The sequence below is a fragment of the Monodon monoceros genome, unplaced genomic scaffold (genome assembly GCF_005190385.1).
Source record: "Monodon monoceros isolate NGI ecotype Baffin Bay Population unplaced genomic scaffold, NGI_Narwhal_1 Super_Scaffold_3, whole genome shotgun sequence".
NCBI classification, from domain to species: domain Eukaryota; kingdom Metazoa; phylum Chordata; class Mammalia; order Artiodactyla; family Monodontidae; genus Monodon; species Monodon monoceros.
The window spans coordinates 21,271,938-21,284,984 of NW_021703780.1; the positions used below are offsets into that span (position 1 = coordinate 21,271,938).

General features: G+C 37.4%; 1 protein-coding gene and 1 pseudogene across 7 annotated transcripts in view; one reads left to right on the forward strand and one right to left on the reverse strand.

The window, feature by feature from the left end:
- The window catches only part of CARMIL1 (capping protein regulator and myosin 1 linker 1), a 435,866-nt gene that overhangs the window by 346,942 nt on the left and 75,877 nt on the right, over positions 1-13,047 (forward strand). For all 7 annotated transcript variants that reach the window (XM_029242717.1, XM_029242718.1, XM_029242719.1 and 4 more), the window contains 2 exons: positions 1,893-1,991; positions 12,916-13,044. In XM_029242717.1, coding sequence (XP_029098550.1) covers positions 1,893-1,991; positions 12,916-13,044 — 228 coding nt within the window. The remainder of the gene's footprint in view (positions 1-1,892; positions 1,992-12,915; positions 13,045-13,047) is intronic.
- Positions 10,702-11,894, reverse strand: LOC114907255 (annotated as a pseudogene).

Consider the following 13,047-nt stretch of genomic DNA (forward strand, 5'->3'; position numbering starts at 1 on the left):
CAGTCTTTATTTTTTTAAAATATAAGTTTCCTTTATTAAAACAATTTTTTTGCCTTCTGTGCTGCTATTTTCAGCAATGAGACTGAAGATGTCTGACTGACTGTAGACTGTCTCCCAGGTCACTGCTGCCCAGGGGTACTGGCAAATGTGATAAATGACACTTTTGGCTCTTCCTCTTTCCTTTTGACCTGAGTCAGGCCCCTGTCCTGTCCTGGTTCTCTGTCTTGGTCTCTAATGGTGCACAGAAGGAAAGTTTACCTTGTAAACTTTCCAGATGCAAATACTTTCAACAAATAACATTCGCCGTTATTAAAGACACTTAAGCATTATTTTTCTTCCTTCCCCTTGCACTAGCTTTTAGAAATGAGCAATGAATTTTATTTTATTTTTCTAAAATATTCCCTCCAGGCTCAGTCTGTGAAGCACTGTTGGTGCACCTGGGGAAGGCCTGGAAGCGCATGGGCCAGCCTTGGGTGCACTGCCTGTGTGTGAGCTGAGCCTCTTGAATAAACAAGCTGCTCTCAGAACTGGCCCATGGCCATGGCTTAATGAGGCCAAATGTAGAAGAATAAAACAAAATCACCCAAAGCTGGGTGGCAGTGTGTGCCTGTCATATTTTAGGCAGAATCTTTTTTTAGCAAAGACATTCTACCTTGATGGTAATGTCACCTTGGAAAGAGATGACTTCTTGGGAAGCAGCAAGAGAAAATTAATGTAATATAATGTCATGGTATTAATGTGTCACTTTAATGATGCTTCATTTCAGGGATCTTTTTTTATAATACCTTCATTTATGTTTAGTAGAATGGTACATTTTGTTCTGCTTTATGGTTTCCAAGGATGATAATAATTATAGCCTATATTTTAATTATTCCTAATTGGCATTAAGTAGTAGTCATTTTAGCATATGCAAAATGAAAATGAAAATGTAATAATCCTGAAAGCCTCACAGTTACTAGAAATTCTTAACCAGGGAACTGTAGTGACAAATTAGAAGCCAAATGGTTAAGTTGCATTATGAAAACAAATAAAAACAACAACTGAAAAAAAATAGATGGCATACTTAATCATCTCAATCATTCTTTAAAAAAACACATTAATAGGTATTCATTATAATCAATAGTTTACATTTTTCAGTGTATTATATATCCATTGTATATTGTTATTCTTCAATACTTTATTTCAATCTAGTTATCATTTGTATGTTTGAATTTTTCATAAAACATTGTCTATGTATAAAAATATAGATTGTCAAGCAACTTCAAGATTTCTCATTTTCTGTAGAAATCCATTTTCTTATTTTTGGTAATTTTGCTAAAAGCATTCCTGTTTTTGAGAAAACATGTAAACCTGGTGGATTAAGGAAATTGGTATATGGTTTTGAGTTGTACCAGCCTGTAACCTTCCAATTTTGTACCTATTTTCTCCTTTTTTCCCTTAAAATAAAGAATTTTCTGAGTGCTGGTGGATAAGGCCAAGGGGTTCAGAAAGGACCATCCATACACTGTAGGGGTATTTATTTAGCTTCTGAGCTGTTTAGTGGTTAAAAATTTGTGAGAGAGAAAGATTGTGATCATGTGCAGGAAAGTGATGAGAAGTCAGGGTCTCTAACCCTGCAGGCAATTAAACACTTGCTCATCTTTGTCAACTACTGAGTCACATAAAAATTACCCTGGTTACCTGCGAGTGAAATTTCTAACTAAAAACACCCATAATGCGTCACGACAATAGCCAGTTTCCCCATCTCATACGTTTTGTGGGGTCAAGGCCCTGGCAGGATGTGTGAATTAGTTGCTTGGGTCTTCAGTTTAGCAACTGGCTGTTGCACTTATGAGTTTACTCTCTGCTGAGTCGAAATGTGTTCTTGAGAGAGACATGTGCTTAATTTCCAGATAGAAAACTATCTGCTCCGGAATCACGAGACTAGAAAATACCTTCAAGAGCAGGCCTACCGCCTACAGCAGGGCATCGTCACCAGCACCACGCAGCAGGTAAGAAGGTGCCAGTCTTCTCCCAGTGACAGTTCCTCCTCTTCCACATGCTGAACTGACCCTTTAAAGAGCCAGGGACCAAGGATTTTTATCGTTTGAATCATTCCCAATGGGGCAGTAAGAATGTGTTTCTGAAAATGACAACAAATGTTAAGTAGAGTTTAGAAATGCTAAATATGCATTTTTCATTGTTGATTTCTGCCTTTTAAGATTGTCAGTAAGGTGTATCTTAGATTTATATACAACTATTAGGAACCCTGGATTACAGATGATAAAAGTCTGAGGGTAATCAAATTTGCTACTTTGGAGACATCCTATTCTTTTTCTTCTACTCCCTCTCACTTCTATGAGTAGGAAACAAATTCCCAGATTCTTCTGAATAATTAAGAATTTGTTGAACGTTAATTAACACAAGTGCTGAAGAGAAACTAAACTGTTTTTTACTTCATTCCTCTTCTCTCTACCCAACTTTAGAATAAAAAAAGTATGGAATGTTTTCCTCCAAAAATATTAACCAAAACCAAGGATCATAAGATATTTGAGGAAAACCTATAGGATGTCAAAGAAAGAAGAAGATAAACCAAAGAACTGAGCTCAGATAATTCAGAGTACAGCAGAGAACTTTAAAAAAATATTGTAATAAGTTCAGAAGGAATTGAGACAATATTATATCCATAAAATAGGAATGAGCTGCTATGAAAAAGAATAATCAGAGAATAAGAAACAATGCTTAACAGTTGAAAATATGAAAACTGTAATATAGAATTAAATTAACCAATAGGGCACAAATTAAGCTGTTTCTCTGGTAGAAAACAAGAGAAAATCTTAAAACATGCAGTAAAAAGACAGATAAAATATATGAGAGAAAAGTAAGTCAGAGTCATGAAGAGATTAAAAGTGACCAATAGCCTTCTCATGGGAACCTCGAAATTTAAAAAGAGACGTAACAGAAAAAGTTAAAAAAGAGAAAATAATAGAAAAGCATTTCATATGAATCTTGGGGTTGACCCACTGAAATTGATATGGATGAATGGGTAAAGGCCCACACCTCATCAGAACACCGAAAATAAAGAAAAAACATCTTAAAGGGTTCCAGACAGAATAAACAGGCTATCTTACAAGGGAACTGGAACCAATTCTTAGCATCAATCTCAATTACTAGAAACAAATGAGGTTCAGAGGGGCATTTGTTTTGGACCAAGAATTCTATATCTAGTCATTTTATCAAACAGATGCAAGGGCAGACTAAAACTGTACTCAGACATGGACCCAGAAATTTTACCCCCAGTATTCCATATGAAAAAAGGCTTTTTGAGGAAATTCTCCAGCGTAACAAAGAAAAACAAGAAAGTATACAATACGAGGTATAAATAAGAAACTGAACCAGAAACGAAATCATAGAAGTTGTAAGAGCTGAAAGAAAGCTTTAAAAAATTGCCACTTTGGGAAAATCTGCTTTGAGCTGCAGAATTAAAAGATACAGGATTACATTTCTTTCTCTGTGAATCCCATAATCATAATTCTATACCTGCATTTTAGTGGACTTAAAATTTTAATATCAACTTAGACAGGAAGGGAACACCTAATTATTGCTACACTAAAAAATTTACATTTTGGAAATTTTAATGTAAAAGTAATGAAACTAATTAAAATTAGGAGTTGAAGAGGGAGAAAGGTGAGTGGTAGTATAAGTATACTAAATTTTTACTTTTTCATGGAATAATCTATATTCTATAATTCATAAATAAAAAATACAGATGTAAATCTACTATTTAAAGTTAAAATGGAAGCCACCAAAAGAATTAAAACAGAGGGTTTTCAGAAACGTTTATTTCAGCAGATTGAGAGGAACTGACTGGTAGGGAAAGTTTTGTCATTTGAGACCATTTTGTATGGTTTGTTCTATTTTCTTACCTTGGGCAGATGTCATTTTAATTTTTTGTGGTGTCTTTGGTTTTGGTATCAGGGTAACACTCATCTCATAGAATGACTTTGGAAGTGTTTCTTCCTCTTCAGTTTTTTGGTATACTTTGAGAAGGATAAGTGTTAAGTTTTCTCTCAGTATTTGGTAGAATTCACCTGTGAAGCCATCTGGTCCTGGACTTCTGTTTGTTGGGAGTTTTTTTTTTTTATTACTGATTTCATTTCATTACTGCTAATTCATCTGTTCATATTTTTTATTTCTTACTGATTCAGTCATGGGAGATTGTATGTTTCTAGGAATTTATTTCTTCTAGATTGTTCATTTTATTGGTGTATATTTGTAGTAATCTCTTATTGTTTGTATTTCTGTAATGTCACTTGTAACTTCTCTTTCATTTCTGATTTATTTATTTGAGCCCTCTCTCTCTTTTTTCTTGATTAGTCTGGCTAAAGGTTTATCAGTTTTGTTGATATTTTCAAAGAGCCAGCTCTTAGCTTCATTAATCTTTTCTTTCTTTTTTTTTTTTTAGTCTCTATTTCTTTTATTTCCACTCTGATCTTTAGGATTTCTTTCCTTCTACTAACTTTGGTTTTGTTTGTTCTCCTTTTTTGAGTTCCTTTAGGTGCAGAGTTACGTTATTTATTTGAGATTGTTCTTATTTCCCAGGATAAGCTTGTATTGCTATAAACATCCCTCTTAGAACTGCTTTTGCTGCGTCCCATAGATTTTGGATCATTGTGTTTCCGTTTTCATTTGTGTACAGGTGTTTTTTGATTTCCTCTTTGACTTCTTCAGTGATCCATTGGTTGTTTAGTTGCATATTGTTTAGCCTCCACATGTTTGTGGTTTTGCACTTTTTTTCTTGTAGTTGATTTCTAGTCTTATACTGATCAGAAAAGATGCTTGGTATGATTTCAATCTTCTTAAATATATTGAGAATTGTTTTGTGGCCCAGCATGTGATCTATCCTGGAGCACGTTCCATGTGCTCTTGGAAAGAATATGTATTTTACTGCTTTGGGATGGAGTGTCATTTTAATTTTTTGTTGTTCCTTTTTCTTAAAAGAGAATGAAGGAACGATGTCCATAATAAATGAGTTGTGTGTAATATTTAAGTAGGTAAAATTATATGGATGACTGCGTAGATATACATAGAGATTTGTGAAAGAGTGTTCACCAAAATGTTAATGATGGTTCTCTCAGGTGCTGTGATTAGGTGATTTTTATTCTCTTATACTTCACAGTATTGTTTGAATGCTTTACAGTAAGCATGTATTATTTATATAAGAAAAAGTAAAGTGATATGTGTTGAGAAAAAGATAAACAGTAATTATGAATATTAGTGAAGTAACAGGGAGTTTTGAGAAGGAAAACATTATTTTGACCTTACCAGTGCCTTAAAAAATCTAAATTTTTTTCCTGCAGCGGACCAATATTAGCCTTTAGTACTTTATGGTTTACTGTTATTTCCTGGTTTTAGTGTTTCACATTAAAAGCAATGAGAGTGCTAAAATCTTACATTGAACCTTTGCCTTGGGTTCCTTTATGAGCTACCATAATGCAGGCTTTTCTCAGTACAATATCCTTTAAACTTTTTTACTCATTTACAGGGGTTTTGCTCATCCAAAAAAATTACTGCCACAACATTTAATGCTAATTCTTAAAAGTAGGTTTCGTCTTCTCAATCAAGAGGAAATTATACTCAGGAGGCATATACAGATGTTTCATTCTGCATGGGTGAATAAATCATTCTGAATTATTTGAGTCATTATGTAGTAGGTGTACTGCCACCTTTTTGCTTTAGGGATTTCTTAGGACATGATGATTAGCAGTTTTCAGACTTTAATTGTTTCAGTCACCTTAGGAGAGATTTATCTCCTTCTTATTGAAACTTCTTATTGAAGTTTCCAGAAATAGGAACACAGAAAGAATAGACCCTCTGTGACTACTTCTGCCAACTGCATAGCCAGTCATCATTCCCGGGTGACACTGAGGGATTAAAATATGTTTCAGTGAAACATTGACGTCTCATAATTGTTCACATATTTGTTTTTGTCTCTGGTCTTTGTTTAGGAAAGACCTTCACATGACAACACTCCACCTCTGACCTTCACATGACTCAACATTCCACCTCTGCTTTTGATCGCTTCTTTTCCATCTTATAAACCCTCTTAATCAAGAGTTAGCAAACTTCTTCTATAAAAAAACAAACAGTAAATAGGCTTTACAGCCTGTATGGTCTCTGTTGCAACTACTCAGCTGTGCTATTGTAGAGCAAAAGCAGCCATAGACAATATCTTCATGAATGAGTGTGGCTGTTCCAATAAAACTTTATTTACAAAGACAGGCCCAGAATTGATAACCTATGCTAAGCCTTCTCACCCTTAAAAGAAAAAACAAAACAATTTTATTGCCTAGACCTATTTACTTAGCACACTCTCTTTCCTTCCTTTCATGTGCAGATTTTTATACTTGCTTTCATGACTTCTTTGCTACCCACTCACTTTGCAACCTTTCAGAATGTGCCCTCTGTCCCAGTCTGTCTGCCGAGATGGCTCTCAATGGACCTGGTCACCGAGTCAGAGGCCTTTTCTCCCTCTTCGTCTTTTGGTGAAAGGAGGCCGTCCATATGTGTAGTGGTCAGGAACTTGGGCTCTCAAGTCAGATGACCTGGATTTAAGTACAGGCTCTGCTATTCCCTCTCGGTGGGAACTGTTGTTAGTCATTTACTAACCTCTTTACGGCTTGATTTCATCTGTAAATATGGGGAAAATGACTCAGAAGGTGCTGTGACAATTCAGTGAGGTGATGCGTGCAAAGTACTTGGCTCCTCACTGGTAAACATTGTTTGTAGCTATATTTTTATTATCACGATTATTATCATTATTATAGACTGTTTCATCTTTCTTAAGTCGCACTTCTTGGTTCATCCGACAGTGTGCTGTTCTGAATATTTTTCTGCTGCTCTTTGTCTCCTTTCTACATAACTTTCTCTTTTTATCCTTCAAATGCAATCATTTTTCAGAGTTTTGTACTTAGTGCTATATGATCTGCTTCTGCCATTTTTAACTCTCTCATCTGTGGATGACTCCTGGATCTATCCTCTCAGTCCCTGTTTCTTTCCAGAAAATCCTTTTTTTCAACTGCTTCTTCAGCATCTTCATCCAGATGGCCCTCTGAGATAGCACGGTCACTAAGACCAAACTCATCCCTTGGCACAACCGATTTTGCCGTTTCTCTCAGTGACATCATCATTCACTGAGGATAGAGCTCCTGGAGTCATCTTGGATGCCTCGTTTGCTTTCTTCATCCAAGGTCACTATTCACTGCCCATTTACCTTCAAGGTGTCTTTTACAGCCATTCTTTTCTTTCTGTTTCTATTGCCTCTCCTCTTGTTAAGGCTTTTTATTAACTCCCTCCTATGTCTTCTTTTACAAGCACTGCAAAAACTAGTTTATTCATCTTCTATGTCTCCTTGTGCTTTTTTTTTTTTTTTTACATCTTTATTGGAATATAATTGCTCCACAATGGTGTGTCAGCCTCTGCTCTACAACAAAATGAATCAGATATACATATACATATGTTCCCATATCTCTTCCCACTTGCGTCTCCCTCCCTCCCACCCTGCCCATTCCACCCCTCTAGGTGGTCACAAAGCACCAAGCTGATCTCCCTGTGCTATGCGACTGCCTCCCACTAGCTATCCATTTCACGTTTGGTAGTGTACACATGTCCATGCCACTCTCTCACTTTGTCACAGCCTACCCTTCCCCCTCCCCACATCCCCAAGTCCATTCTCCAGTAGGTCTGTGTCTTTATTCCTGTCTTACCCCTAGGTTCTTCATGACATTTTTTTTTCTTAAATTCCATATATATGTGTTAGCGTACAGTATTTGCCTTTCTCTTTCTGACTTACTTCACTCTGTATGACAGACTCTAGGTCCATCCACCTCACTACAAATAGCTCAATTTCGTTTCTTTTTATGGCTGAGTAATATTCCATTGTATATATGTGCCACATCTTCTTTAGGTTGTTTCCATGTCCTGGCTATTGTAACTAGAGCTGCAGTGAACATTTTGGTACATGACTCTTTTTGAATTATGGTTTTCTCAGGGTATATGCCCAGTAGTGGGATTGCTGGGTCATATGGTAGTTCTATTTGTAGTTTTTTAAGGAACCTCCACACTGTTCTCCATAGTGGCTGAACCAATTCACATTCCCACCAACAGTGCAAGAGGGTTCCTTTTTCTCCACACCCTCTCCAGCATTTATTGTTTCTAGATTTTTTGATGATGGCCATTCTGAACGGTGTGAGATGATATCTCATTGTAGTTTTGATTTGCATTTCTCTAATGATTAATGATGTTGAGCATTCTTTCATGTGTTTGTTGGCAGTCTGTATATCTTCTTTTCTTCTTGTGCTTTTTACAGCCCTTTTCCTTTGTATCAGGGAAGCAGAGTCACTGTGAGTGTTACGGGGTAAGAAATTTTTAGATCTTCACAATTGTGGGAGAAGCTGGGGGAATAGATGCTCTATGCCTTGTACACAGTGTTTGAACTCCTTAGCCTGTGCCTGAGTCTTATACTGTCTTGCCTCAACTCAGCATTCCAATCTGATCTCCCACAATAAGGTACCTCTGTTCCTAATCAGGAAATAGGAATCACAAGTGTCTGGATATGCCATTGCTTATGTTCATTCTTTGCTTTTAAAATTCCCTTCTCTTTTCTCAGTTTGTAGAAATCTTTCAGGACCCAGTCTAAAAGCTACCTTCAGCATCAGCTACATGTGATCCCTCCCTTGACTGAAATCCTTTAGAACTTTCTGTCATTTATTTAGTCATTGAATAAACACTTATAAGGGTCTGTGATATGGCAGGCACTGTTATAGGAGATGGAGCTTTGGCAGTGAACAAAATGTACCTGTCTTTGGGGATATTACATTATGCAAACTTTATATCTTGTGTTATTGTTAATATGTCTTTCCACTTCTAGATTTTTACGTTGCTTGGTGGCCAAGGGTATATCTTACTGAGGACTGTATCTCATTCAGTGCAAGGTGTTGAGTATATTTCTTTTGAATTGAATAAAGAAATAGATGTGGAGGAAGATAAAATTTTCCACGAGTAAGCTATTTGCTGGGACTGAGAATGGTTGTAACAAGTTGCAAGCAACCAAAGATAGCATTTATTGCTAATGGTTCTAAGTTCTGCACTTGGGTTCTATAGCCCAGTATGTTTGGAAAAGCCTAAGTGGTCACCACCAAGTGACATGTGAGTTGCTGTGTGATTTAGTTGCCAAAGAAGCCAATTTGACTTATACCACATAAATGAAAGTATATTTTCTACGTTAAGAAAGGTGATAGCCCCGTTCAGCTTACTGATCCACTCTTCCTGTGTTACAATCTATTTTATTGAGGGGGGGGCATGTTTTGTGACGGTCTTAGATGGAGGGAGAGTTCAGAGAAGTGACCTGGGGTGGACAGGGGGAGGTGGCAGTCAGGGACCACACAGTGGTGTCACAGTAGAATGGTAGAAGGAACTGGGAATGTCAATCCTGAAGAAGAAAAGATTAGAGAAGAAAAGATAGTTGTGTTCAAACATGGACAAGACTGTCACATGGAAGAGAGCTTGTGACTGTTCAGAGTGCTCTCAAGGGGGAAGACATGTGACCTGTAGAAGAACATGGGAAGACAGATGAGGGCTCAAAGAAGACCAAGTCCAAGTACATTTCCTTGGAAAAAAGTGAGCTTCTCAAACTATGGCAGTTAACAACTTTCCTGGGGTGCTTTAGAAAATGGAACACTAGGGCTTAGGGTAAAGTAGGGAGTTGAAAATCAAGAGCCCAAATGCAGTCATCTACCCTGAGGTCTTTCATGACCAAAGAGGTGACAGTCTTTCAGACTGCAGTTTCCTTTGTTTTTATTTGTGTATCTTAGGGACTTGAATATGAACTGAGAGTCAAAATCCTTGGTTTCCTGTTTTCAAAATCTCCAGTTGGTCCTCTGTGTAATCGTTCTGTGTCATCTTAAGTAGTTTCACTTTTCTGGGCCTTGAGGTCTTTAGTTGCAAAGCATCTGAATGTGATCTATTGGGCTGTGCTGAACCTTAGCAAGTGTGTGTACAGAAGAATCTTTGAGACTTGTGAGATTTAATGTCTTATTTGAATCAAAGAACGAAATTTTTATGTTTCTTTTGGATGTGATTTTAAAAGTTCTACTTAAAGACCATTTTGCTGAGTTCATTTAGACCCTCTCTCCTTGGTGTATGCTTAATGGCACACGCTCCAAGGGTCTGTGGCCTCTCATGATTATTAAAGATGATCAATTTTATGGTACCACATCCACATGCCTCTCAAATTAGTCTTTTGTGGCCTCAGATGTATATCAGTTCCTTTCTTAGTATGGGGTTCATTTTGTTTCTTGAAATTAGGTATTCATTCTTGGTGAGATATGAATTATTGATGACCATTTTTGTTTCAGGAAGCACAGATCAGTACAATAGTTGGAAGAGCTGGAATTTATATCAATTAAGATTAAAAAAAACATAGTTCTCTTCAGGACTCTGTGTAAATGCAGAAAATTAAGATGTGATCCCTGCCTACAAGCTTAGGTTTTGGTTAGGGAGATGATTATTATATGAGAAGCATTATTCATGTAACTTCTTTTTCCTACGAGAGTTGCACATAGCTCACTTACGTAGCCTCAGTACATTTTACAGTCATAGGAGCTGTTCTTTTTTTTTTTTTTTTTTACTTTTATTTGCATTTATTTTTTGTGTCATTTATTACTAGGCCATAAGTTTTTGTTTCTTCAGTTTCTTCTGGGATATCTTTTTCATCTGTGCAACCTCCTCTTCTGGTTTAGGAACAATCTGTTCTTTTTCAGTGAAGATCATCTCAGTGTGGCAGAGAGAGCTCACGTATGAATTGATCTGACCATGAGCTCTGTAAGTCCTGCACCCCATCCTGGGGGCTTTGTTCACCTGGATGTGCTCAATGACCAGAGAATTTACATCTAAGCCCTTAAGTTCAGCATTACTCTCTGCATTTTTGAGCATGTGCAGTAAAAATTCAGCACTCTTTTTTGGGCCACCAACCCTGCGTCCAGCCCCATTGTTTGGCCAGGGCACACCTACCAGCTCCACCATTGTAAGGGCAGAATGGCACACATTGCTTCTTTAAAGTGACATCCTTCAGATACTTGGTGGCTTTTTGGATCTGTGTACCCTTAATGGCCTGGGCAGTTTCACAAGTGTTCTTAAAGTGAACACGAGGATTTGAACCTCTCGACTTGCATGATTTTGTGGGGTTTTCTGGGTCAGGTGAATAACGAACCATTTTTAGAGGTCATACATTAACATTAGCATCACTGACCCTTTGTCAAGAGACTAAGTGCTTTGAGTGGTGTTATTTTACTGGGTTGTCTTCATCATACACTAGAAAAGAAGATGGAGTAGACGTTACGAACCTGATTTTTTAAAAGAGAAAGGCAGGAGAATCGGTGATGCTGCAGCAGGTAGACGCGGGCTCTATAATCAGACCTTCAGTTGGCTGAGCAGTGTAGTAAAGTTTCTATTATGGTGGAATTTGTGGGGGAAGGAGGGCTCATTTTGGCTTCCTATAGCTGTTATACCAAATAATTCAAACTAAATAGAGAAGTGTGAATTTAAATAAAAAAGGTTGTTGCTGGATCGTCCCCTCTGCCGAATGAATTATCAGGAAGGATACGACTTGATATGTAGGGTCTCTGGGGAATAAATAATTTTTTTTTAAAGAATAGACAACCTGCAGCTCAGATCAACACATATATATGGAATCTAAAAAAGAAAAAAAAAATGGTACTGATGAACCTAGTGGCAGGGCAGGAATAAAGATGTAGACATGGAGAATAGACTTGAACACCTGGGGTGGAGGGGTGGGAAGCTGGGATGAAGTGGGAGAGTAGCATTGACATATATACACTACCAAGCGTAAAATGGATAGCTAGTGGGAAGCAGCCGTACAGCACAGGGAGATTAGCCTTGCGATGACCTAGAGGGGTGGGATAGGGAGGGTGGGAGGGAGGCTCAAGAGGGAGGGGATATGGGGATATGTGTGTGCATGTGGCTGATTCGCTTTGTTGTACAACAGAAACTAACACAGTATTGTGAAGCAATTATACTCCAGGAAAGATCTATTAAAAAAATATTGGAGAAACTTTTAAAACCACCCCGTAGTTGTCTTTTTGTTCAGACGTCTTAGCTTTGTTCACGTTTCTCTTTATACATACAAATAGAATAGAGCATAATCTTACCCTTCTGTACTAGTTTTTGTCCACAGTAGTGATCTGCCAGTACCCTGTGGGTTTTATGTTTAAATCCATGAAACATCTGAAAGTGATTCAGATGTAATTAACATGGGAGAAGGACCTTAATAGAATAGAAACTAGATGTTATTAACTTTATTATTGCCTATGTTAATATAATAAAACCTCAGCTTATGCTTGTTTTGGTAGAAAATTACCTGATATAATTGAACCAATTAAAAAATATTAATTTCCAGGGATGTTCTGATTTCCATAATATTGAGAGCAACTGGCTGTGGGCATCATTTTGTCATCAGCTACCTCAGAACTGTACATCTCCTTTTTCTGTTTCCTCAGTACCCAGCACTATGTCTGACACACAGAGGGTACTCAAGAAAAATTAATGAGGGAGAGTTACTATCAAGCGAAATGTCACTGAGTAGCTATGAGATTCTGAATCATCAAGAAGTGTTCACTTCTGTTCTACATGCTGCATGTCCTAAGGCAGGAGAGGGGACCAAAACCCCTTACATGTCTGTTTGGAATTACCGTTGCTAAAGGTTTCTTATAGAAATAGATAAATTAATAATTGGCTGTAAGCTGTCTTCTTGAAGATCCCAGTTAGGAGGAGTATTCATCCTCATTCGGTGTCTCCTTTCATCGGGACATTGGCTGTGCTCACTTGGGTGCTTTGCTCTCCTTGTTGTGTGTGGAGCAGATGATTGACAGAATATGTGTGAAAGTACAAGATCATCTCAACTCTTTACGAAACTGTGGGGGAGATGCTGTCCAGGAAGATCTAAAATCAGCAGAAAGGCTCATGCGTGATGCTAAGAACTCTAAAACGGTG